Source organism: Ischnura elegans, chromosome 8 (assembly GCF_921293095.1).
Source record: "Ischnura elegans chromosome 8, ioIscEleg1.1, whole genome shotgun sequence".
Lineage (NCBI taxonomy): Eukaryota > Metazoa > Arthropoda > Insecta > Odonata > Coenagrionidae > Ischnura > Ischnura elegans.
Genome location: NC_060253.1, coordinates 4996119 through 5022136, shown reverse-complemented (window position 1 = coordinate 5022136; position 26018 = coordinate 4996119). Strand labels below are relative to the sequence as shown.

General features: G+C 37.1%; 1 protein-coding gene across 1 annotated transcript in view; it reads left to right on the top strand.

Moving 5' to 3' along the window:
- LOC124163721 (high affinity cGMP-specific 3',5'-cyclic phosphodiesterase 9A) overlaps positions 1-26018 on the top strand; it is an 870491-nt gene that overhangs the window by 826206 nt on the left and 18267 nt on the right. The window contains exons 8-9 of the mRNA XM_046540795.1: positions 20293-20562; positions 25388-25625. Of these exons, the coding sequence (XP_046396751.1) occupies positions 20293-20562; positions 25388-25625 (508 nt within the window). The remainder of the gene's footprint in view (positions 1-20292; positions 20563-25387; positions 25626-26018) is intronic.

The window sequence follows — 26018 nt, the reverse complement described above, 5'->3', positions numbered from 1 at the left end:
TTTTGTCTTCATCTCGCCAAATTGCAGCGGGTTACCTACTGCTCTTCTGCATCTCAGTTTGTGCTCTTTTGTGAGCAAGGTACTGCCTTTTATCCACTCTAATTACTGCAATACTCGGCGGCTTTTCACTAACAACAACATTTTTATTCACAACCACATACTCTCCTACCTAACTTTGATGAAGGTGGATGTATACCACCAAAAATTTAGTTATGCGAGTGTTTTTAAAAATCTTTTTGTGTCCTGTGCTTCTGCCCTACCTGGGATATTTTTATGTTATTTACCTCATATATATACATATATCGCCACAGGCGAATATACAATCATAACATAAGATAGAAATTGAAACAAAGAGACAGAAACCTAAATACAGGACGATGACACAGTGTGACGTGGAGATGGAATGAAGGTCGGAAACACATGGAAATATTTCACCTGAACCGGGAATCGAACCACGGACCTTCTGCTTTCCGGGCAGATGCTCAGACCACGAAGCTATCCACGCTAATCTTATATCCAGGGTTTTCGGTAGGGGTTTATGCAACCAATTCCCCCAAGATGTAGCCCAATGAGTCTGCTGGATTGCTGGATATATGCCTTGAATATTTTATCTAACTTCTACAGAAAAAGAATATTTTTAAGGCAATTTTACACGACGCACTTAATTGCTCAATCTGACCTGTGTGCGAAGGCGCAGTCATAATTGCGTCGTGTAAAAAAGAACTTCCTAAAACGCGTACGAGAATGCATGGACGTGAAATGGCAAAATATCCCTTGTTCTAATTTCTTTCGTGCTCTCGCAAATTCCACGCCATAATGAGAAATTAATGGAGTTGTAACCTGCACAATTGCGTGCCCTGTATAAAACGGCCTTTAAAAAAGTAAAGCCGCCTTCAGGAGCATAATTGTTTTTTTAGTCCCTTTATCATCTTCTAAGATGTTTAAAATCAATATTTTTATCGTGTACTTAATTTAATTTAATATCAGAGTTTAAAATGTCAAAAAATAACATTTATGACTATAGTAATTCGGAAGGAAAATATCTTTTAATTAATAATTATTGAATGCATTTTTTGTTAAAAGAAAACAAAAAATCTTTGGAATTATATATATTTAATAGACCAGAATTTTATCCAATATTTTCATTGAAAATGTCAATAAATTTCATATATGTCCTTAATTTTACGAAAGGAAAATATTACGCTATTTTTTTAATGAATCATAATAGATTCCAATTTATAATAGAATTTCTGGCTAAAATAAGACGAAATATCAATGGAATTATATTAATATATCTCATAGCATATTTTCAAGACAATAATAATTTTATCCTGATTGAAGTTTGTCTGCCACCTGAGTGCCCTCTAGGGAAAGGTATGGCAAACACTCACTCACGTGCGGGAAGGACGAAATCGTGTCAGGGTGCTGGTCTCTTGTGGCGGGATTGTTCGTTTTGTATTTGTCTTCAAACTGAGGCGGGCCCTTAGATCTCCCTGCAATCAAAGGAACCCTTTTGTGCTCTTTTGGTTGCTAAGTAGCGACTATTAACGACTCTGATAATTACATCGCCCTACGGTTACCTCTATTTATATATGTACGAATATCACCATTAATCCTTTATAACCGAATGTTGCTTCTAAGCAGCATCAAAAATGTTTAATATTTCAGCTCTACTCAGGAGATATCTATTATACCCATTATTTTGAGGTGTAAATTGTAATGACGAAATATTTAACTGTCACGATAATTATCATTGATTGTAAAATTTTCATGTTCTTAAAATGAAAAATCTTGATATTTGATTTCTCCCCGGATCAGTTCTGGGTTCGGAAGGGTTAACCTAGTATAATTCAACAAATGATTATTGTCTTATATGTTAATGCAACTTATGCATAAATTTATTTTGCAAAGAAAAAAATCCTATGAAAAAATGATCCAAAATTAAATCCACAGTCTTCGCTAATTGTTTTATTTATTTGAAAAATAAAGGCATTGGTGTAGTTATTTTATATTTTATTTAAATGTATTTCACCTTTTAAATTAAATTCAATCTCCGTATTTAAATGAAAATAATAAAAAAATTATGTTTAAATGGCGTCAAACGGTTTGAATCAATTACAACTGATTTCAATATCTGAATTCTGAAGCAGAAATGTTTGTATTCCAATTGATGAAATCTAGCAGTAATGAGCTAGATAAGTCTGTAATCACGGTCCAATCTCAAAATGTATGGAATCTCAAATCTTATGTAAAAATGGTTAATAAAAGTAAAATTAATTTGTTGCCAGAATTTAGCCGAACTTAGAGAGTTGCCAAAGTTAGAGAGAAACATCTTAAAGTTAGGAAAACTGAACGTAAGTAAATCACAATTTTGCCTTTTAATTTTGCCCAATGGGAGCTTTGGGGGTAGTTTTCTTTTTTTTCATAATCAGAGAGGAAATATTATTTAGCAATTAAATTATAGTCACCACCTACTTTTGTATCTATTTCTAGTATTAAAGTATTCATTTGAGTACTTCTAAGATCAACAAGATTTGTTTCGTGCACAAGTTTGTAAAAATTTCTATTTTATTACCGGTTTCGGCTATTACACCATTATCAAATACCCTTACCAAATTTCATTATTAATATGTAGCCCTTTCACCACGTACGTGCTTCAAGTTTCGATTTAACCATAGAAGTCTTTCAGGATTTCAAGGATGAGCGAAATTCCACAGAGGAAAAATCATTCGCCTTGACCGGGATTCGAACCCAAATTCTGGCCGAGTGCATTAGCTAGTTAAGCTAAGCGTCACTCGAGGTATTTGGGTTTGAATCCCGGTAAAGGCGAATGATTTTTCCGGTGTGGGATTTTGCACATGTGAATATGGCGGAAGACTTTGTAAGATTATCACCGTAGCTAGTCCCAGTAGGCGAATTGTTTTTCCTCTTTAGAATTTCGCATATTTGTGCATCGCGGGTAGCTTTATAAAATTATGATGGCTAGTCTCGATGTAATAGAATCAAATACCAGGACTTGTTTCTTAAATATTTATCTATTATCTATAATTCACGTCTTCTGGTATTGATTGAATAAGCACTTAACTCCATAGAATGAGTGATTTTGATGTTTTCTTTTTATTTGGGCTATTGATTCGCCGTTTTTAGTGTTCATCTTTCTGATATTTCTTATATTTGGCTCTAACGTGGCCTCATCCAGAACTTTTTTTAAAGCTTTTCGTCCTCGAAGCTTCTTGTATGAATCAATAATTTTTCTTTCTAATATAAGTTTTGGCCTTGCCATCCCTTGCAAATAATTCCAATCTTTGAGGGAAAATTGTAAATTTTTCCTCAAAGATTTGCAAGAAGGTGGTTATATAGATGTGGGATAGTTTCAGTCAAATGCTAAGCACAGCGTTGTTGAAATTGTTTTTTACAAGTATTCACGCAAAAGGCACGCAAAAATGGTTGTTTGATAGTCTAAATAAAATGCGGTGAACGAAAAATACTCACCGAAACTGCGGTGCATAAAGAGGAACCCGGGGTGTCGTCTACCGCCCAGCGCATCCCTTCAACTTATTTTGACAGAGATTTCTATTTTCGCGAATTCCCTCACTCGTATCTGTCTTCGGGTCTAGAGTCTTTCAAGACGGGGTGAGGAAGTTTTTCCTATCTCGAGTTTTGATTTCTTCTGGGGTCTTTTCGTGAGGCTCCTTTTGAGAGATGAAATTTCTTTACATCTTGATAACTTTTCCTGGAATTCTCCGTACCCCAAAACCTCCTGCATATTTTTATTTCACAGATCATTTTCCGTGAAAATCGTCCATAATTATATTTCTGAGCGATTTCTTATTAAAGTGTATTTCAACTTAATCGTACGTGCACTACGCTCGTGAAATTATGCCTCTAATTTTTCGTTCTTCGTTGTTTCCTATATGATTTATTACACTTTTGAGACTTTTCATGGTTTTTTTCAATTCAAAAGGTTTCTCAGGTACAGTACATGTTAGTCGAATTTCTTCTGAGGTACATTATTTTAGTTAGTCGAATTGGCTGTTGATATTTTCAGGTATCTTGGATGGATAATTATTCATTACACCACATCTTTTTTAAATGTTAAGTAACCCGGGTTTCGATGAATGACGATAATCATGTGGCCGAAGTTCTCAGCTATATATCTTATTATTGTAACCGTAGCTACGTAACGGAAGATGAGAAGAGTTTTGAAATGGATGCCAAAATAGGGGAAAAACATGGGTAAATGTATTTTTTATTATATATTTATTATTATATAGTCCTGTTTATAATTTTTTTAAACATTTATAACTGTTGTCTAGAATCTAATTCAATAAATGAATTAGATGTGTTCCCTATTTCTTCGTAATGGTCGCAGTTCAATATGTTTTAATGAATTTTTAGTAACGCTAGTGGAATTTTGTCACGCGTATTCCACGAGTACTCAAAGTTAAGTCATGTTATCATCGTATATCATGCATAATTGCGACACAATGTTTGATGAACTGTTAAATATTTTGACTTACGCAGGTGTCATAGGTTTTTACTTACATGGCCGGCGATATGAAATATTTTTTAACGATTTCCAAAAAAAAAAGAGAAAGTTTTCGTTTCCTTGAGTTTAATTCTAAATATTATCGGAATATTACTTCCCCAATAGCAAGTTGTAAGTCGTGTTCTTTAAGTTTTATCGTCACGTTCCCTTGCGTGTATTTCTATTTACTATCGGAAAATTACTTACTGCCCTCACTTACTCTAGCATCATTTGGGTTAGAGCAATGAGTGACTGATTCATCATGAGTAGTAGTCGTGTTATTAATTTTTTTCTCTTCTTCGTTAATGGACGATGCGTTCTTGATTATTATTAATTTCGCGGCCATGGAATCCATGGTAACCCCTCTCGTGATACATCTAGCGCATGGCTGCATTTCTTGGGTCAATTTTAATTCTTTTTCTCTGCCCAAAATGGTCTCGTAATCTGATCATCTCGTCACGTACAACTCATTACCTTAATGCATTAGACAAGAGGAATTTCATCTCTATAATGGCATTCTGGCTCCACAAAGCTTGCAGTATTGTAGGATGTGGTTCTTGTTTTTGCTGAGCTAATTGGTTTCTTTATTTTCTTGTTTTTTAAAATATTTTTTTCTTTGCAATATAGCTTTATGTTTTCCTTTATTTTTCGGTGAAAGAGGGTTTGAGTGTAATTTAATCCTATTAAGAGGCATACTTTAGATTTTTTAGAGCATTTCTGGTAAAATCACAGCTATAAATGGTTTTATTTCCAGTTATGATTACAAGTAATGCTCATGCAATGCTCATTTTTTTTCAACCTCATTTAGGCTTAAAACTTCATGCAATTTGTTCTTATTTGTTTGCTTAATTTACTGCAACTGGTTAAAGTTTCCATTCTTTGAAGGAAGTGGCTGGTGCAGGCGAATGGAGTTATCGTATAAATTATAAAAATAGTAAATATCTCGAAGTAGAATTGGTTGGTCTAAATTTACCCTCACCTTCATCGAATTCATTGCCGGCTACTTGTCTGACTTTTATGGTTCAGTAAATAATTGACATTACGAAAAAAATAAACTAAAGTTTTATTTTCAGTTTTATTAATTTGGTAATGAATAACTGGAGGATAATGTTGGTAGTGAAAGAAAGCTGTTATTAGCAGGGATTTGCTATCAAAACTAAACGAAAGTCAAAACGAGTAAAATTTCAATAGCTTCGTTGCCGGGGGCGAAATGCGAAATTCAAAAATGTATATTTATAAAGCCCTCAAAATTCAATTTTATTTTTCCTATTGCTAAATATATTGGCGTTAGTGTGGAAGGGCTCAAAAACAATTTCCTCCGGTAAACCATTCCAATCCTCTATCCCCCGATGTAGGAAGGAAAATTTTAGTCTGGGTAATTAAATTAAAAAATTAGTAATTTAAATTTTAGTAATGGGTCGAAATTACTCCCTCTATAAATCCGAGAAACTCGCCATGGATTTAGTTTCTCCCCCTCCACTCAACTTCTGGGATCGAAACTTTACTATAAGAAGCAGAGTTACGATTCATTTAGTTTCGTTCCCGGGAGTAAAGTATCGTCCCGGGTCGAAACTAGTCTCCTTGGAGGTTTTAATTTCGTGCTGGAACGAAACTAAACCTAAGCCTCGTATTATCGTTTCTTTTCACTTGCCATCCCTCGCAATTACCCGTGGAAATCGGCTGATGAATTTCCATCATAAAAGCAGTCACCTTTCTGAAAGTGGTAAATAATATACCAGCGGTGAGAATTCTGACCTATGGATGGAATTTACGTTTTCGGAACATTTTTAGTATTTTAAAGCGGATTTTATGGAAGGACTGCATAATAATATAACTGTAAATCTCACTAAGCTCTCTATTTTTTCTGATTCTCCAAACCCCTGCTTCAGATATAGGTCCGAATATTTTTCTTGGTACTTTTCTCTCAAAGGTAATGAACTTTTAAAATCACATTCTAACATATATTAAAAAAGACTACTGCTTATTGCTTCGTGATTGCAATCCAAGGATTGTTATGGTTGCTCCCCTCCGTTCCCCTTTATCTCATACAAGTTTTTTTTACTGTCCTGTGTCTTTTTAGATCTGCCATTTATTGGTCGTCTTACGAATACACTCGCTTCAATTTAATCTCCATCAATTTTCCCTCTTATTTCTCGAGCTCATAAAATCAGATATCTCATTTCAATGTACGCAGCAATAAAAAGTACTGTTTTTAATCAATATTAAAATGTGATTTTAAAAGCTCATATACCTGCATCATACAGCTGTTCACCTTAGTGAACAAAAGTACCTACTAAATAAAATATTTTGGCCTATTTATGAAGCACGTATTTGGAGAACCAGAAAAAAATGGAGTAATCGGAGAGATTTGGATGTATTCTCATACCCAGGGTAAATATCCGAGTAAATACACATTCTATTGATTTAAAAACTGTGTATTTCTCATGTTAAAAAAGGAATATTGCAACGGAATCCCCACAGGGTAGACGAATAGATAAATAGTTGGGGCATATGGAGCTAGGTGGAAGTTCATTTGATAAATTAGACCAGCTTTGAAAATAAGGAAATGCATTGAACCAAAAAAGAGGAATTCAATGGAATGAATGAACAGAAGGTGTTTTCGGAAGAGTCGATAATTGAAGGCGTTCAGTTGATGGCGTAGGACAAAAACCCGAGTTTCAAAACATGTGCATCGAACACTTATAGTAGTTACTGATTAGTAATCAGGATTACTGGTGCCAAAGTCATAACGTGGCAATGACCGCTAGATGACTCCCCCTTCGAGGCAGATCGTCAATTAAATTGCGAAGATTCCAGCGTAATGGAGTGGAATTTTTTCAATTTAAAAAAAAATACTTAACACAATTTTTCACGGTTATAAAATTTATTACGACCTAGATCCTAGATATTACTTTATAGTTTTCAATGTCTACCTCATCGTTACCTTGAAGGTGGTGTAGTAATATTGAAACCCTAGTCGTAATAAATTTTATTATCTCGGAAAAAGCTGAAGTATTTATTTCAATAAGTTCGTCAATTGTCATGGTCGATCATTGCTCTTTGTCATCATCTGAACTCGAAATCAAGTTAAATTGATTCTTGCCGCTTGTGAGAACGTCCTGAGTATGTACCTTGCCCTTATCACTAAATAAGTCGGGTACTGTATAGAAGGGTCGTTTTTAAATCCATGGAACTACTCTACTTCTCGTGTCGATGCATACAAACTCGGTCATGTCCCCGTCAATCTTTGTCTATTCCGACCCCGCGCACAGCGGAGCGATTTTCCTAGTTGCCACGACTTCTTTCATGGATGATTTTTTTCCTTCGTGTTTAAACTTCATAAAGCACCCTCACCGCCGTGGGAGTTCTAAGTTTTTTTTCCGGAAGCTCTTAGTCTGAAGTTTCTCGGTGGAGTCTAGAGACTTTTCAAGTTTGCATTTCAGCCTTCTTTTGTTTCCGGCCGCGTCTATTTTGTTTTCCTTACTCATAGCAACCGTCAAGTTGCCACGTAAATCTTACTTGCATAACTTTATTACCAGTATCAATGTCTCTCGAGGCCTTATGGAGCGTAAATATTTTCTTGTTTTTTTTTACCGACTTGAGCATGCTTCTTTTTTTTAATTTCGCGACGGCTTCCCTCATCTCGCATTCCTGACTCTGCGACCTCTGGAATTGCATTGTTTTTATATTCACTTAAAAGTTCTCCGAGTGAAATCCATTTGCTAAGAAAAATACAATAAAATTGCGCTTCTTAAGTTAAAGTTTCTTCGGCCTTAAAATTGTTTTCTGTGTGAGAAAGGAATAAGAACTGTTTTGCACCATTCCTTAACTACCTCAGCTGTTACGAAGTAACCCTCGTGGAATTTTTCTTTACATTCTTAATTAATTTGCGAATTCATTAGAGTTTAATTCTGTTTCTATGCTGGCATTATGCTCGCTACTGAACAAGCGTAATAAAGACGGATTCCGTATTGAATTAGGACCGAAGAAGGCAAATAAAGTGTTATTTCTCTTGGAAAAATTTCTCAAAAGGCATGGAGAGTTTAAGATATTAATTTAAGCTAGTGAAGCACGTTTGTTTACTTTGAAAAGTGATTAATAATACGTATGAATTGCGAAGGAGAGAAGCAAATACTCTGAGCATTTTGGTGGTTACGTCTACACCCACCAAGCAGCCTCTATAGACGTGTGGTGGGAGGTGTTAGGACTCCATCCGTTAACGTGTGCGTGCGTGGATACAAATAGAATTAGGCCGGTGTTGTGAGAGACTTGGCTGCCTGATTTCGATATTGCATTTATTTAAAATATTTCGACCTGATGTCGACAGGGTCCGGAGGTTAACGAATTCCTGCAATTATCCTATCGGCAAAATGCTTCTCTTATTTTATCGTTTCTGCTGGGCCTGAAAGTATATTATGCAGACTTAAGGTGATGCTCGGAGTCTCACTCTGAAATTGAGAAAGATTTTACCCTGGATAGCTGACGCCAATAGGAACCCAAATTACTGCTAATTTTTGGGTAGAAAACGCACCATTTTTAAACTACGGGAAGTTTTAGCCAAACTCTCCGATTGGCCCCGAGTTTGTCCTGTCGCCGCTTGCCTTGGAAACGTCATGATATTCAACAAGCAAAGCATTCCAAATCATGATTTTTTCATAGCATCCGCCAACAGGGCACTCTCGCGGCCATCCAGACCATTTAGCTCAATTTTTAAAAAATCTTTCCTGTCCGTAGACACATTAAAGAAGCTAGAAGCAGCCCACCCTGCCCTAATGACGGCTTTGGGATTTTCCTATCCTCTCCTTCCGACCCTTTCCTCACCCCGGAGGGGTCGTACCCTGTCGATTTCTGTATCAACAATGCCTGTTCTCTGTCCGTTTGAAGTCTGTTGATAGCCTGTTGGAGATTTAGTGAACAGAGTACGAACAGCCTACGAACAATCTCGGGCCACACACAAATGGGAACAACTTAAGAACAGCCTTCCAACAGTTTGTACTCTATTTGCAGCTTGTTCCTTAACAGGCAGGCAACAAGAATTTTGGATACAATAGTGAACAAGCTCTCAACATGCAGGAGCCGGTTGGTTGTATGCTTCACCATACAGGGAACGAACTTGTCTAATTGTTTAATTTTTATAGCTCGCCAAAAATCAATAAAAATCTTTGAAATCGTGAGTGCGCGATTTATACGCAAAAGTTCAACGTTTGTTCCCCATGCAATGGAAAACAGTTAATAATTCGGAATTTTTGAGGATATTTATTGATATTACCACTCTTTTACTCTTTTTGTTAAATAATAGCGGACTTTTGATTTAGTCAATTTTTATTTATTAACTTTATGAATTGTTCAAAATATCACTGTTTTTCGTTAATTTAATACGCGTCGGCGGGCTTCTAATCGCGGCGGCGCACAGTTGGCTGAAATCGAAAAAAGCTGGCAAAAACCTCAAAAAGGATTTTTTGAGCTAGGAAGTTTTAAATTCGCACAACTATTTTCAAATAAATTTTGCAAAAGTTGCTCCAATTATTCTTTCCTGTGCCGTCATGTTATCAAATTATATGATGTTTATGGAACCAAATTTTGCGAAAAACGACCAGCTTCAACTTTTTCAGAAAAATGTCAACTTTATCCTCGTGCAGTGGTTTTATGAATTGCTTTATAGACGAAACTGTTAAACCATGGTAATAAACGCTTCTTTATTTTTCATTTGGAGGTTTTTCAAAGATTTTTTTAATTATTAACCTCAGATATATAAAAACTAAAACCTCAAAAGTCGGAGCCCACCCTGAGTCCTCTACCGCTTCCATGGAGATCCATGGTTAAAATTTCGTGACACAATTTTTCTCCGTTCATCATATCTCTTCTTAATTACTCAAGCTACGATAGCCTCTGATCTTTTCTCTCCCCTCAAAGTCGGCATTTCCGCACCCTTAAGTCAAGCAATCCCTATCCTTCACTAAACTTCTCTTTTCACTCTTACTCTACGATCTGCTCTTTCCTCTAAATAAACGCCTTCTTTGCTAAAAGTATACTCTAAATTTAATCTTCACCGACTTGTTTTTCTTCCTTTTTTACACGACCCATGTTGTTAAATTGCTCAACCTGATAGCCTTATTATTGTGTCCGTTTTCCTCTAGTTCGCTTCCCAAACAGTTTGACTGCTTTTTTCCTCCAATTTGTGCCCATCAACATCTATTTCAAGTCTCAAAATCCCAGCAAAATTCGGTCTTAGGGCTTTTTTCTTACTGTGGTATTGATTATTAGATTATTCATGCCGTATTTTATTTCTGTTTGCCTATCGTATTCACACCTGCGAATTCTGCCCCTTCGCTACATGTGTAAGCGGAATAATTCCATAAAGAGCGTGGAGGTTTTAGCTAATTCCATTTTACTTGATAAAATGACTGCAGAATCTAGGTTATTTTGTGTTTTTAAACACTCTCTCGCTGTCCTTGTCCTTTATCGATCACAGCAGCTCCCGCGGAATTTTCTGGAAACTTTGACTTCATTTATCAGATGGGTTTCGCTTGTTCTCCTCGTTTGGTTCTGTCCAGCATTAATTTAATCTTATATAATTGCCCTTGTCCTGGATTCTAAGTTAAAAATGAGGGCTAACCACAACGGATATTAATCTTCAGTCATTTCTTTTTCTGAGCATGAATTAAATACTCCATTCAATTTTTATAAATGGCATATGTTACATAATTATTTTTCATGACGATTTTTTTTCGTGCCTAAATTGAGGCCTGAGACGGGATCCAAAACGTCGGCAGCCATGTCAAAATTGACCAGGTGGAAAGCCCGAGCAACCCTTCAAGACTCTATATAAGCCGAGAAGACACCAAAGGATACTAAAGGCCTTATAATACGATGCATTAACACGCACAAAATTGTGTGAACGTAGGAACAATTTTGGTGCACTGGAACGGAACATTGACGAATGGATGAACCTTATAACAGATTAAAAAAGAGTAACGTATGCCACGTGACGTAATGGTGATAGAGCCATAGAAATAAAGAAGAACAACTATAACAGAGATACGGGACTGAGAATCAGCAGTAGGTACTTGGAATCCAGTCATCCGCAACATTTCGTTATCTTCTCCCTCCGGTTCTAACTCCTCACACCCTCCGCCCACCCCTCCCACCTGAAACATAAAAAAGGCAGCGAAAACCAAATCCCAAACAGCATCATTCCCTTGAAGAAGTGACCAGCAGTCGGTCGCGAAACGTCGCATAGTGGGCTAGAATTGAAAAAAGCTGGCCAAAACCTCAAAATCGATTTTTTTGAGCTAGGAAGTTGAAACTTCGCATACACATTCTCAAATAAATTGTGCATAACTACCCAGATTATTTTGGTCCTGTGTTTTCATTTTAACAATATATGTGAGGTCAAAGTTGAGCAAATTTAGCGAAAAACGACCACCCTCGATTTTTTCTGAAAATTACCGACTTTATCCTCGTGCAGTGGTTTTATAAATAGTTTTATTTAACTGTTATACCATCTTAATTGACACTTCTTATTCTTTCATTTGAAGGATTTTTAAAGATTTTGTTTCATCAATAACCATAGATACATAGCAAAATGGGGGAGCCTGTTTTCAACCCATTTTTTACATAAACGTAGAAAAAAAGTAGACATTGTCACCGGCTTACACTTAGTAACTTATATCATGTCGTTCTTTGAAGCTTCTATATTGTGAATCTAAAGTCAAACGTTGCACCAATTTGCAACCCCGAATTTTAAATCGTTTTTTCGAACGCACGGACGACTCCGGTTCTGGCAGGCGGCGGCGGAGAGTACGGCGACGCGGCAAGCGGGAGGATGCAATACGGTCTCATTCACTTTTACGTGTGGATAACAGATATATTAGTGACATAAAATAATCACTAGAAAGTAAAATTAATAAATATTGCTACGAATGACTCTCATTATGCGATCGCTGGGCACTGCAAGAGGTGCACTGAAAGGTTTCTTTCTTTGAGTGCATTCCATGGAGAATGGACTTAAATCGCGTGCTTAAAGTGGAGAAACGGACTCTTTTATTAACAAACAAGCTCAATTTCTAGGCAAGAGCCCTCGATGATCCATGGCCTCCTCTTTCTAACCTGCCATACATATTTTAAGGCCTTCTGACAACAGTCGTTTTATAGTATTGTTGTAGTGTACCGATCCCTTCGAACTTGTTTTTGGTTTGAACTCCTGCTAGCTTTAAAAGTTTCGGAAGGCATATTACTCACATCGAATAATGTATTCGTTCTAAGAAATACAGTTCATTTTGAACTATGCCTTATGCTCAATTTAAAGTATTGATTTAAATCTCTTACCTATATATCAACGTCATTATTCTTAATAAACTGCGCTGCTGACAAAATGGTTATTTTTCAGAAATATTTTACCATACATACATAACATAAACAAAAGCAACACAATTTACACTTTTCCCAATTAACATACTGCAATTAGCACTGTCAGCAATAAAAGGTTACTGTATTTCATTCACTATCTGACGAGTTTTTATCACTTTCACTGTCTGAGCTAAAGCATTGTTTTCCTTTTTCAAAAACAGATCCATTACATTTTTCGGCAAGTTATGTGTTTCCTCCAGTTTAATTGGCGTAATTTTTGTCATTATCAGTTATTACATCAGGAGTTGTCTTCGGAATAAATCCCTATTTGTGGTCACTCGTGCCATTTTTCTAGTCAACCGTTCACGGAACTTTCTCACGTCCTTATACCGTGCCTATATTGCTTCCCCTGACAGTTGTCGCAATTAAGAATGGACTCTGTTGCAATGTCAGCTCCTTGAATGAAGACCTTATGTACGTTTGTTGGCATACCATAATTGTATTTAAAGCGTCAGTGAGAGAGAAAATTAAATTATTTGGAGAGGAAATCTAGAATAATTGTGATGACTTTTGAATACTCGTGCCTGTTTCATGCTTCGCCTAACGAACAGCATTTTTTACCTAAACAAGAAGGCACAAAGGTGCTCACGAGCAATAATTCATGAGACATAGGCCCTCGTTCCCACGTGCAATTATATTTCGCATGTCCTCACTGCTATCAAAGCCGTGTTTGCAAATTAAAGTGCACTTTATATGCGACGCGAAACTAGGATCTGTGGAAATGCACGTTAAGATTCGAGTCGCAGTAAGATGCAGAACCATTTTTGGAAACTTCTTATATAACCTCTGCTACAATAATTTCACTCGGGTAAATGAAATCATATGCTCGCGTCACTCTCTCATCGCTGGGGTTAATATTATATCCCTGGCATTTCCGATTTTCGAAGACCCTTGCACCGAAATTTTGTGAGCTGCATGGACACAATTTCTTAGTGAGAGGGCCTCTTAATCTGACATAACATAATACTCGGGGTTGCATTTTATCCACTTGGCAAGAGTTCTTCTTGCCTCCGAGGATGGTCACTGTATCTTCCTTTTGCATTCGTTTTCATCCTATTCGTTCTCTCGATACAGCCCTGAAAACATGAATTGACGTCCATCTGCACTGGCTAAACTAGAGCAACATGTAAATTGTGCTGCATAAGGAATAATTATTAATTGATTTTTAATCAAGAATATAAACTAAATAACCTTACTGGATAAAAATAATGAACTCTTCAAGCACCAAGACAGTGCTTGATTTGGGAAAATTCGGCAAAATCAAGTACTGTATTGAGCCATTTTCCATCACGTTTAAGGAATATATTAATTGTTATTGTTAAAAAGTTTATTAGTTAGTAAAAGAGTCCGTTTCCCCACTTTAAGCACGCGATTTAAGTCCATTCTCCATGGAATGCACTCAAAGAAAGAAACCTTTCAGTGCACCTCTTGCAGTGCCCAGCGATCGCATAATGAGAGTCATTCGTAGCAATATTTATTAATTTTACTTTCTAGTGATTATTTTATGTCACTAATATATCTGTTATCCACACGTAAAAGTGAATGAGACCGTATTGCATCCTCCCGCTTGCCGCGTCGCCGTACTCTCCGCCGCCGCCTGCCAGAACCGGAGTCGTCCGTGCGTTCGAAAAAACGATTTAAAATTCGGGGTTGCAAATTGGTGCAACGTTTGACTTTAGATTCACAATATAGAAGCTTCAAAGAACGACATGATATAAGTTACTAAGTGTAAGCCGGTGACAATGTCTACTTTTTTTCTACGTTTATGTAAAAAATGGGTTGAAAACAGGCTCCCCCATTTTGCTATGTATCTATGGTTATTGATGAAACAAAATCTTTAAAAATCCTTCAAATGAAAGAATAAGAAGTGTCAATTAAGATGGTATAACAGTTAAATAAAACTATTTATAAAACCACTGCACGAGGATAAAGTCGGTAATTTTCAGAAAAAATCGAGGGTGGTCGTTTTTCGCTAAATTTGCTCAACTTTGACCTCACATATATTGTTAAAATGAAAACACAGGACCAAAATAATCTGGGTAGTTATGCACAATTTATTTGAGAATGTGTATGCGAAGTTTCAACTTCCTAGCTCAAAAAAATCGATTTTGAGGTTTCGATTCTAGCCCACTGTGCGTCGGGGCAATCTCTATTACGACACGCGGCATAACACCCCTATGTCGCTCTTTTTTAATCACCATAAGTCGCGAAAGCTTCAATCAACAACTGATTAGAACAGGTTCTTTATTCTGTTCATACACTCGTATAATTTGGGTTGTTACTCGGTGCATTTTGGCGTTCATTCTCGCGTTCATGCGTTTAGGCATTAATAGTGGAAGGAACGAGGTCTTTAGGCTACCAAGAGGGACCATTACCCGTCATTTTATAACGGACAGTAATCGTTTTAAATATTTCTTCGTTTATGTTTTAATTGATTGATAGTTTCACTAGATATAACCTTTTTATTAATTTATCAATAATAACTGAGTAATATTAAAAAATTCACGATAAACATTTAAAATGAATGTCGCTCCTGTTTTTCCCTGCCCTTGCCTACCATATGCCTCTCGGTTTGGCGTATATGATGCTTATTTCAATTCAAAATATAGTGAGGAATGTTAAATGCTTAAATTCGATACCTGAAACATCAAAATGGCCTAGTTAATATAATGTCATTATTTCCTGAATAAAACACGCGTTACCTTCACAGATACTATAGAAATGCTTAACACCGTCCTTTGGAGGGGTGTTTGTCGATTTAGGTAGACAGGTGGTATAACTGCATTTGTCTGTGAAAAAAATTAAATTATATTTTAACAGAATACATAACATAAAAAATAAATAATATTCGTAAAAAAATGAAAGAGACAGAAATAAAATTCTAGGCAATATTAATAAGTAATTAGAGGTTACACGTCAAAATGACGGCTTCTTCTAGTGCTGACTAGCACGGGTTAATGTATCGGTAATCAGGCCTATAGTAAATTGTGTGATCACACTTTTTCTCCTGGGAAAAATGGAAGATGATGGAATCACGGCTGCATTTGAGCTCGAAAATTACTCCTTATAACTCATAGGATCTTAAATGTGTTTAATGTGATGAACAATTTATTTTTCGCAGGAATAGCACTTCGGATAGACGTCATTCCACATTTCAGCGACTTAAATTGACTCTTCGGGAGTCACGTTCGCTCCTTTATGAATCCCATTGAATTCTTTTCTCGTCCGTGGATTTAATTGTTTGGATGACGTCACGGCTGGTATCCATGCGTCATAGGTTGCAGCCTCTACACCTCCTTCTCGATTGGATATCGCGGCAATCCGAAAGAAATTCCTCCCACGGAGAAGACACAAAAACCCGGATACACGCACCTCCTACCTTTCCAATCAGGTACATCCCACTCTAATCTTTAGCTGAGAAAATAAAATAAAATATTGATGGAGTATCATCTCGAAATTTCCCTCGTATTCTTTCCGCCGCGGCGCATTTGGTGGTACTGGATCCCAAATTATTGATCACCACATGTAAATTTTTATAAGAGATTATATTAATTTGAAACCAATATGCTATGTAAGTAGTATATCGGTTTCAAATTTTATACATTTATAGGATTTATTGGTAGTGAAGTGTGAATTGAGAAGCTAAAAATTAATTTTTTAAATCTAATAATACTGTTTCTATTCAGAAAAATATGCATGGATTGTTTTCCAATGTTTTATGGATAGGTATCGGTTTCAAACTTTATGCTATTATCTAGGTTTTATTCATTGTGAAGTGTAAATTAAAAGTAAAATAATTGAAAACTTAAATTTTTTCAGACAAAAAAACTAAACAATAGTTTCTATTCAGAAAAATATGTATGGATTGTTTGATTTTTTTTTGCGGATAGTATTCTTCCTCTATCGAGTTAAAAATTAAAATTTTTAAAATTAGTTTTTGCCATTGTTTGCATTGAAAAATATTGCTGCTCGCGTCAAGAAAATATAATTCACTGTTGCATTATTAACCTGTTATAACTGCTTTTTGAAAATAAATTTGGTGAACTGCCCATGGATTGTGTACGAGATGACAAGTGAGGGGACAATATAATATTGGATAAATACCCCTTACCATGGCTCTCTTTCCATGCTCTCATGTTACCCTCTTCTGTCCTCATCAAGTTCATCTTATGTAATGGAAAAAGTTGAGGAAAATAGCTGAAACATTGCTATTCTATCTTCAGATCTTAGAAACTAAAACTTATCCTTTATCCACTGTCAATTTTCTCTCCTATCTTTCCTTTCTTCTCCCATTTCGCCTGTCTTGTCTAGGCCATTTTGTATTGAGGATTTTTTGGTTACATGTATAGGATTTGTTTGTACCCGTAAGGTCTGCTTCCCATGTCAACGAGTCTCAAATAATGTAAATAGAGGGCCACAAAAGTTTACCCAAATGGCCTCTAATTCAGATGGCAAAAATAACTCTAACGAAATGGCTGCAAATTGATGGGCAGTGATGTGACAGTTGATGCGACAGGTATTTGCCTGAATGTGTCGACTTCCTCTGGCATCCACTCCTTCATGATGACTTCTCTCGCAAATGTTCCAATCGGTGATTCTCCAGTCTGGCGCTTGATGTGCCCAAGGCACTTTTAAGTGTGCAAAAGTTGCCACCAGCGACACTGACAGCATTGCGATCCGAATGTATGGGAAGAATTGGTATGGTTAAGACCCTTAACCGAAATTCATATTTGTGATATGTGGCATCCATCCATCAAATTCATAATTTTTCAATCTAAATGCACAATATTTCATGATTTAGGCATCACCTTTGGCCCAAAATAAACCCTCTACAATCACATAAAAACCATTGCGAACAAGGATATGGCAGTGGTTGGGACCCCATACCATCTGAACGAGATATCCGAATCGACAGCTTTACTGTTGGATGTGTGCAACCAATCGTAGAATATTGCTCTCCCATTTGGTTAGCTGCTTCTCCCACCACACTAAAACCACTCAACCGTCCACTCAATTTCTTCATAGCTATATTTCGACATCGCATACCTCACCTCAGACTCTTTTCACGTGAAGAAATAGTACACTCACTACGATTATTACACCCCACCCACTGCCGATTGACGTCCGACATCAAAGTTCTTCACTGCATCATGAATGGGTCCTTTGGATGCATTGATCTCCTGACATTCTTTCCACCCCACATTCCATCTCACAAAACCTGCTATATTGAAACTCTACACCAGCCCAAATTCCGACTGTCAATATCCCACCGATCCCTTTTTTACCATTTGCCTTCTCTTTTCAATTCCATCACAAATACTACTTCTTCTTCTCTTGACCTCTTTGCCTCCCACACCAATTTCAATCGCCAATTGCAAAGACTTTCTTTCTGATACCCACCTTTTGTATGTATTGTATATGTAAAAAATTATTGTTATTTATGAGATTATTTTTATACTTGTTTTTTAAATTATATTTACATAAATTATTTTGTTGACAAAACCCAGTGTAAAGGCCTCAGTGTTGTTTTGGTGTTAAATAAATAAATAAATGATTTTAAATATTATGTGGTAAGAATATTGAAAATAAATGGGTTGTTCTGCACTCAATACCTTGCGCAGAAATTTTTGAAAACTGATTGAAATGCGTCCCGTCATCATCAACTGGTTCTCTGGCTTTCACTGGCAGATGTGTCCCAAACACCATAGTCGTGTCCATATCACTCTGTCCAAGGCCTCCTTTTTAGTGCCCTTATACCTAATTCCTAACCTCACTGCATCTGTTATCATCCAATGATTTCATTGATGGGTTTTTCTTATTTATTGGAAAATTCTCCAAAATTGTTGGCACATTAATAGCTGAGCCAGGTTTCGTTAGTTAGTTAGTGGGCCCTTTCCGCTTCTATAGTGGTGAGGTGTTTACCCTGTCTCTCCTTCAAACCCTATTCCTATCGCAGAGGCGTCGTCAGGCTCCTATCGTGGTGGCGCCTCTTTCCTTTTTCCTTCCTTTCCAAACCCCTCCCCGGGAGCGTAGGCATATCAGTTGTAGCACTTTGTCCCAGCCTCCGTGGTTGTAACCCTGAAAGAACCCCCCTTTGGGTTCTCATTGGTGCATCTGTTGTCTTCATCCTTTTTTTTCTCTCTTCTCTTTCCAACCTCCACTGTTCCCTCTACTGCTGTACAAAAATCCCCTTCCCTCTTAAAGTACGCACGATCCAATTCCCCTTTCTCATTGCTCTAATTTCATTTTTGGATTTGCACACTTAAATTTAATGTGCGTACCATGTGGCAACATAAATAAAGCTTCACCATGACTGACTAGTGTCTCCTCTATATATGGTTTTCCTAAATTTTGACTTTCAATCTCCCAGCGTTCACGATTCCTCTGTTTTCGTAAAATCTCCATCTCTCTGACCTGCAATCATCCTCCCTTGACCTCTTCTCTCCAATCAATGCAAATCCTCCCACTTAATTCACGTGTGCTGATGTCCACCTTCCAACTTCTTCATGTTGTTATTTTTCTTGTCAATTTGTTATTTGTGTGTGTTTATTTGTTCTGTTGATTTTATAAATTATGTTATTTTCTATAATTTATGTGTTAATGTGTTAAAGTCAATCAAATGGTTAAAGTGTTTGTGCCGTTTGTGGGACTTTTCAGATAATTGGGTGATTTCCTATTATTTTTTTACTGCCTAATTGGAAATATTAATACTCCTGGAGTACGCATTTCACGCTCTCAGATTTTTAAATGACGGTATCTATTTTTTGCGATTAAATGAAAAGTGAAAAATTTCAAGAACGTGAAAACGTGATGGCTAAGTATGAATGCTGGGAAAAGCCCACCTGACGTCGTTCTGGTTCCAGCTTCCACTTTTTGAGGCCACCTTGGCGTGAGGCTATGAGCTCCAATACGATGCAGGCTGCTAGCAGGTAGCAGAGTACTTTGATAGCAGGTAGCGCTTGGCTAAATAAGGATTATTAATACCCTATCAATCGAAGGAAACTTTCCAACCTTAGGGAGTTTTAATAGGTGATTATTCAGAGATGTTTCCCTGGGCTCTGTGCCTCATGCATGCATTGGCAATCTCAGACGATGTAAAACTCCTATCTTCTCGTATAGAAACTAGGTCCCTGTGACGTCACGTGGAGTGGAATCGCATGGGCACCAATCTGGCCTTTTTCAAATGAGGTTAAAATTGACCGTTGCCATTCGTCTAAACTGGGTTTTCTAAAACCAAATAATTTGTATATTATGAATGTGCTAATGATGGGTAACGAATCGCAATCAATGCCATTTGTTTTCTCCGATGAAGGAAACTATCCTATTAAATAATAATGAAATTTCTTTGCTTCCAGGCTGGAGCACTTGGAGAAGCACATATGTTCAGACTCAGGGGAGGTTCCCGTCATCCTGAAGGAACTCCGAGAAGAGATGGAAGCACTCAGAGCAAGATTGCAGAACCCGGATGCTTTGGCATTGCGGAAATCTTCACAGGAGAACGCGACGTCCAACACGGTCTCGTCTGGGGGGAAACGGAAAAAGAGGGTGATGGGGAAGCATCAGCCGTACGGGAGGCGAGATCCCGAAGCAGCAAGGCAGGTGTACCTGAGGTTCATGGAAATTAGGTAAGTGCCCATTCGTAGTGCTCTCTCAGCCGCTTGCATTTATTATCACATGTCTATTAGGTTGGCAACTAACTTCCAGACATTTTTTAAGTTTATTTTTCATGAATTAATCAATTATGCATTTTATTTGTTGCTTACTACTTTTTTCCAATGTTCCGAAAAATGTTTTCAATAACTCATCGGTAGAAAGACTCACTCTTCAATGAACTCAACTGGATGGCCTGAGAAATTTTGAGGTCAAAAATTCCTTTTTTGAGTTTGGCATACCAATCACAAGTGGTTCTTTTAGTTATAGCACCCACTCCATACACAGCACAAATGTTGTGAGAAGCTTCCCCGGCCTTAGAGGCTTGATTAACTGTAGATTACTAAACCTGGCTGAGGGTCACGTGGTCACTTACCTTTATCATTTTGATAATTCTATATATTTTACCTTCCAATCAGGTTATTTTTGTGCTTATGTAATACCAATTTACATAAAGTTTTATTATATTTAATGTATATTTTAAAATTTAAATCATATGTCCTTCATAGATAATATTTTTTCTGTGATCTTTTTACTATTCTTTTTAACAAAAAAATTATGCAAGCTACTGACGAAAAATATTTAAAATACATAATTTTTTACTATAAAATGCATTTTCCAAAACTTTGGAAATATTAATTTGGCTCGTCGTAAAAATTACGAAGATTTAGTGACGTAGAGTCGCAAGCAAAAAGGAAGTTCTGAAAATGCTCATTTTTCTCAACTTAACATTCCATTTTAACAATTTGAAAAGTTACACAAATTCATGTTACAAAAATAAATATAAGTATATGCCGGTAGAAAAAATTATTCTCTTTCAAATGACTTAAAGGCTGTAATACATGGGGCACGTACTTGCACAATCTGACATATGTACGAAGGCACAGTCAAAATTGTGTCGTGTAAAAGGGTGAATTGCTAGAACACATGTGAGAATGCAGATGGACGTGAGATGGCAAAATAGCCACTGTTCTAATTTAGTTCATGCATTCATGCAATATCACGCCATTTTAGAAATTAACGCAGTTCTAACCTGAGCAATGCGGTGCCCCGAGTAAACAGCCTTAAAACGTTTAATGAATGCAGAATGTTACTATGTAAACAAACGGTGGAATTAGTCGTATGGGTGCATCCTCTCACCCCATTCACCCACCGACTCACACTAGGAAAAAATTAATTAATGCCTTAGCATTTCCCCATTTGGACTATTGTTCCTTGGTATTTGGTGATCTAACTGATGAACTTAATGAGAGACTTCAGAGGACCCAAAACTCTTGTATTTGATTTATTTTTAACCTCCGCTATGATGAACATGTGTCCTCTTATAGGGAACATGTGTCCTCTTGTCTTTGAATGACATGCTAATATACTACTTGATAAAATGGTGTAAAAGGCTTCATGAGTTATCAGTAGTTATTGCTTGATAACTATGATAATCATTGCTTAGATATGTACCGTACTAATCAAATATTAACTGGCCAATTAGTGTTAAATAAGAAAATTTTCAGTGTGACTCTTTAAGGGCATGCATAAAAACAGATCTGCTAATTTCAAATAGGTCAGAATTGAAATTCATATTTTCTGGTCTATATGTCTTGGAGGCTACTTAATATCAATGATCGGCTAGCCCCTACATTAGTTGATGACATGTGAAGTTTGGCATGGGAAATTGCCATTTGTGAGAATAGAAAATATGTACATATTACTATCCACATTGTTTCTTAAGTTTCCATGTTGGCTTCCTTGGAAATTTTGATTTTAGGCAGTGATTCTTCGGGGTTTCCCTCCGTGTTTATCCTGGACAATATTTTGCATTTCAGTTGGCTTTGTAAGATACACTGAAGTGATGAAGCAGAATTTGGTCATCTTTATATATGTACAGTCACTTTCAAAAGTAGGTCCCCATGGCCAGCGCGAGCAACTACGATTTCTCGGAGGTCGAACTTCGGGTATTGGCCATGCCTTCTGTGTCTTGAACGGGCCAGTTTGACTTACTCTCACCGTCCGCGCAAGTCTTCCCGAGGCATTCTTCACTATTCCTAAATTCTTCGCGACTTCCCCGACTCCCAGTGCCACAACACAAGGCGAAGCATATGTTCTCAGTCATGGGATTCCCACCCTGATAGTATTCTGAGATGGATATTCCGAGTAGTCTGGCTTGCACTAAAAAATAACGAGACGTATCTGTTTCGCAACGCACATATGAGGAAGAAACGAAAATTGGAATTTACGTCTGAAAGAGTATTCAAAAAGTTTCCTACAAAATAACCTTCTAGATTATACCTTTAACACATTATTACCAACACCATCAATATATATTGCTCTATGTTTAAGTATTTCAAACACACTGTTTGGCGCATTCATTATTCCTAACCATTTTCTTAGGATATATATGTTTACCATGGTTTATACTACATTTTTCTACGTGTCTCATCACGCGAGAAATCAAAAATATTAATGTGCGCTAAATTGTAATGTTTAATTCTGTATCATATTTATTCCAGTCGTTACTAACATATCCTATATGAACAAATATTTAAATAATGCTTTATACATTCGAGGTATCAGGAAGTAATTAACCGACATCTTTATGTTCATCGAAAGTTCGAATGTCTTAATAGTTACCATAAATATATTTTCTATAATTAAAATACCAACGGAAGCATTAATTACATGACTTGTGTCATTTCTTTGTGACTTACATGACTTGTGACATTTCTTGCCATTTAAAGGCACATTAATACTATATGTTTTATCTTTGCCCCTTCATTGAGAGGTTAACCTGAGTCTTCCCCCTTTTTCGTTTCTTTTTTTTCTGCTAAAACCAGTCGTAATTGGCGCCTGCTGATATCATGCAGGGCAATATCCTACACATTATTATGTATAAGTGGTTTTACATCATAAATAGAGCTTACACTGATGTAATGAATACCTTGAGTCAGTCTTACGTGCGAACAAATACTGATCATATTCCTACTGACACTAAACTACGCACGCATAATATTCATCCGATAAAAATATACAGTGTTGGGTACCTAATGACTATTTCTGCATTATTAATACAAATTAAACTTATGAGCTGCCAAATATACTGCTTGGGATGTAGCGTTTGACGGTATGGAAACTTAGGCGACGACAAAAGAGGGACAAGAAAAGAATGAAGGCATCCGAGATGTGAGTATAAAAAAGAAAGGAAAAGGTGAGAAGGATGGAGAGGAAAAAAAGAAGAAGTGCTATCCATGGTCGAGAGATTTTTGGTAAGGGGGGAGGGGAAGGATGAAAGTAAGGATATGGTTAGAATGAAAGGGCCTAATGCGAATGGGCGTCACTTTTAATTAAAGGGGTAAGTTCAAGTTGGGAGGGGCGCAGGCACGGTGATTCGTAAAATCTTCAATTCAGAAGGGCAGGTAAATGATGTTTTTCTATGACCACCATAACTGGTTGACTCACCATCATAACTCCACGCACATGTTGCTTGTACTGTTTTTCTTAAAAAAATGAACAATATTAATGTAAGAGTATTTCCCATAAACAAAAGGACAACACTTCCTACGACGCATTATGGTCTAACAGCCTGCCATTTCACTTGATGCCAATATACATCTCGCTGCTTCTTTAAGTGAAAATTTATGTTTATCTTAGAAGCAATTCAATAAAATTTAAAGACAATCCAATTGCTTATTCGAAAAAATAATGCAAAATTATCTTCTCCCATAAAAAAATTGCCGTACCGGTAGTTTTGACCGGTAAAAATTCAAAAACTTCTTCTGATTTTCTGTTCACAGTATGGGAATAAGTTGCGTTATTCAAAATGTAGGCACTACTTGTAGTGCCAATAACCTACTACTTGGGGAGTGACTGCTATTTAACTTGTAAACATTGAAAAAATGTCTGAAAATCTTTAACCGCCGGCATGGATGAACGCGATGACGGATGGTAACCGTGACGCAAATGACAATATTTACATAGGCGTATATATTTACGTATTTTTCACCAGGCGATGTGAAGAAAAAATATTGGAGTAAATTGCTCGAAATGCTCCGAAAATTTATTTGCACAATATGTTTTGTATAAGTTTACCAAACTACACAGATGTCTCCTCTCTTCCTCGTGCGATGGGTTACTTGCCGTAAAAACCCATATGTTCTTCTCCGCTTTCTTCGGCGGTGGAATTGTTTGGCTGTGTGGGGGGGGGGGGGAGGAGGTTCACGCGGCCTTCCTACCTCTGAAATCGTGCGTGGGGCTCTTGACGACGGTTAAAGTAGTCAAGTTGCACCATTTTTACTACCTGATCAAGTCGAATCGATCCCCAGTGGACAAGGAACGTGTAAGCAATACGCGAAGGTCAACTTCGGAGAATAACGGAGACGGCTGCGCCAGGTATGGGGACCGACTTTTGAAAGTGACTGTACACCGAATTGGGCACGTTTCTTGTGAAGCTGTGCTCTGATTGGTCAAAGTGCTTGAGGACCCATTTCCACACGCTGGCGAGGAGATAGTGGTTGAAGTTTCTCAGTGTTTTTGCAATTTCAATTGCCTCCCTGATGACCCTTGAGTAGTAGTGGCCAATTTGGTTTATTCAATAAAGGGGCCATGTCCACCTGAGTAAGCCAACTAGAACGTTAGCAATGTTATGTCCAGAAAAATGGATAAAAATTGAAGGAAACCCCAAATAATCACGGCTTATTTTTCTTGGTCTCATATTTTCTATGAAAAACCCATTTTAAAGGTAAAAATGTCGTGCATGGTATTGGATGTAATGTTGGCCTTTGTTGAATTGTCTTTTGACTGGGATTGCAGCGAGGGGAGCGCCTGTCAAGGTGTTCGTCACTGGCTGCGCCAAGCGTCCTTTGAGAGTGACTCGTGGTCGGATGAGGAGCTGCTCCTGCTCCTGCAGCACATGTACCTCGACTTGGGCCTCCCTTCCCACTTTGGCATCACAATGCCTGTCCTCAGGAGGTTCCTCTTCGCTGTCTACGACAACTACAATGATGTCCCCTTCCACAACTTCAGACACTGCTTCTGTGTGGCACAAATGGTAAGGACCCTCAAATTTATTTTCCCCTCTCTTTTGTCAAAATTAAATATGTACTTTACTTTATGTTGAGTAATGAGGTAATCATTAAATGATAAATTGTAGATGTTCATAATTCATCAAAAATTCTTTGCAAGGGTTGAATTTTGGAGAATTTGCCTTGCATTAGCCTTCAAAATAATGTAATACTTGCCTCTCATGAAGTGCCCAGTGAAGGTTGTGCAGTGATATTGTTTATGCAAAAAAAGAAAATTTGAGGTTTAGGTTTTTCACAAATATTGTGATGAATTTAGCAGCAATAAACCACATGCATAAAATACTAACAACATCTCGTTTAGTTTCTTATTGCCATTTGCATGGAGTGGCTCTATACAGAAATGCCAAGGATACAAGTTG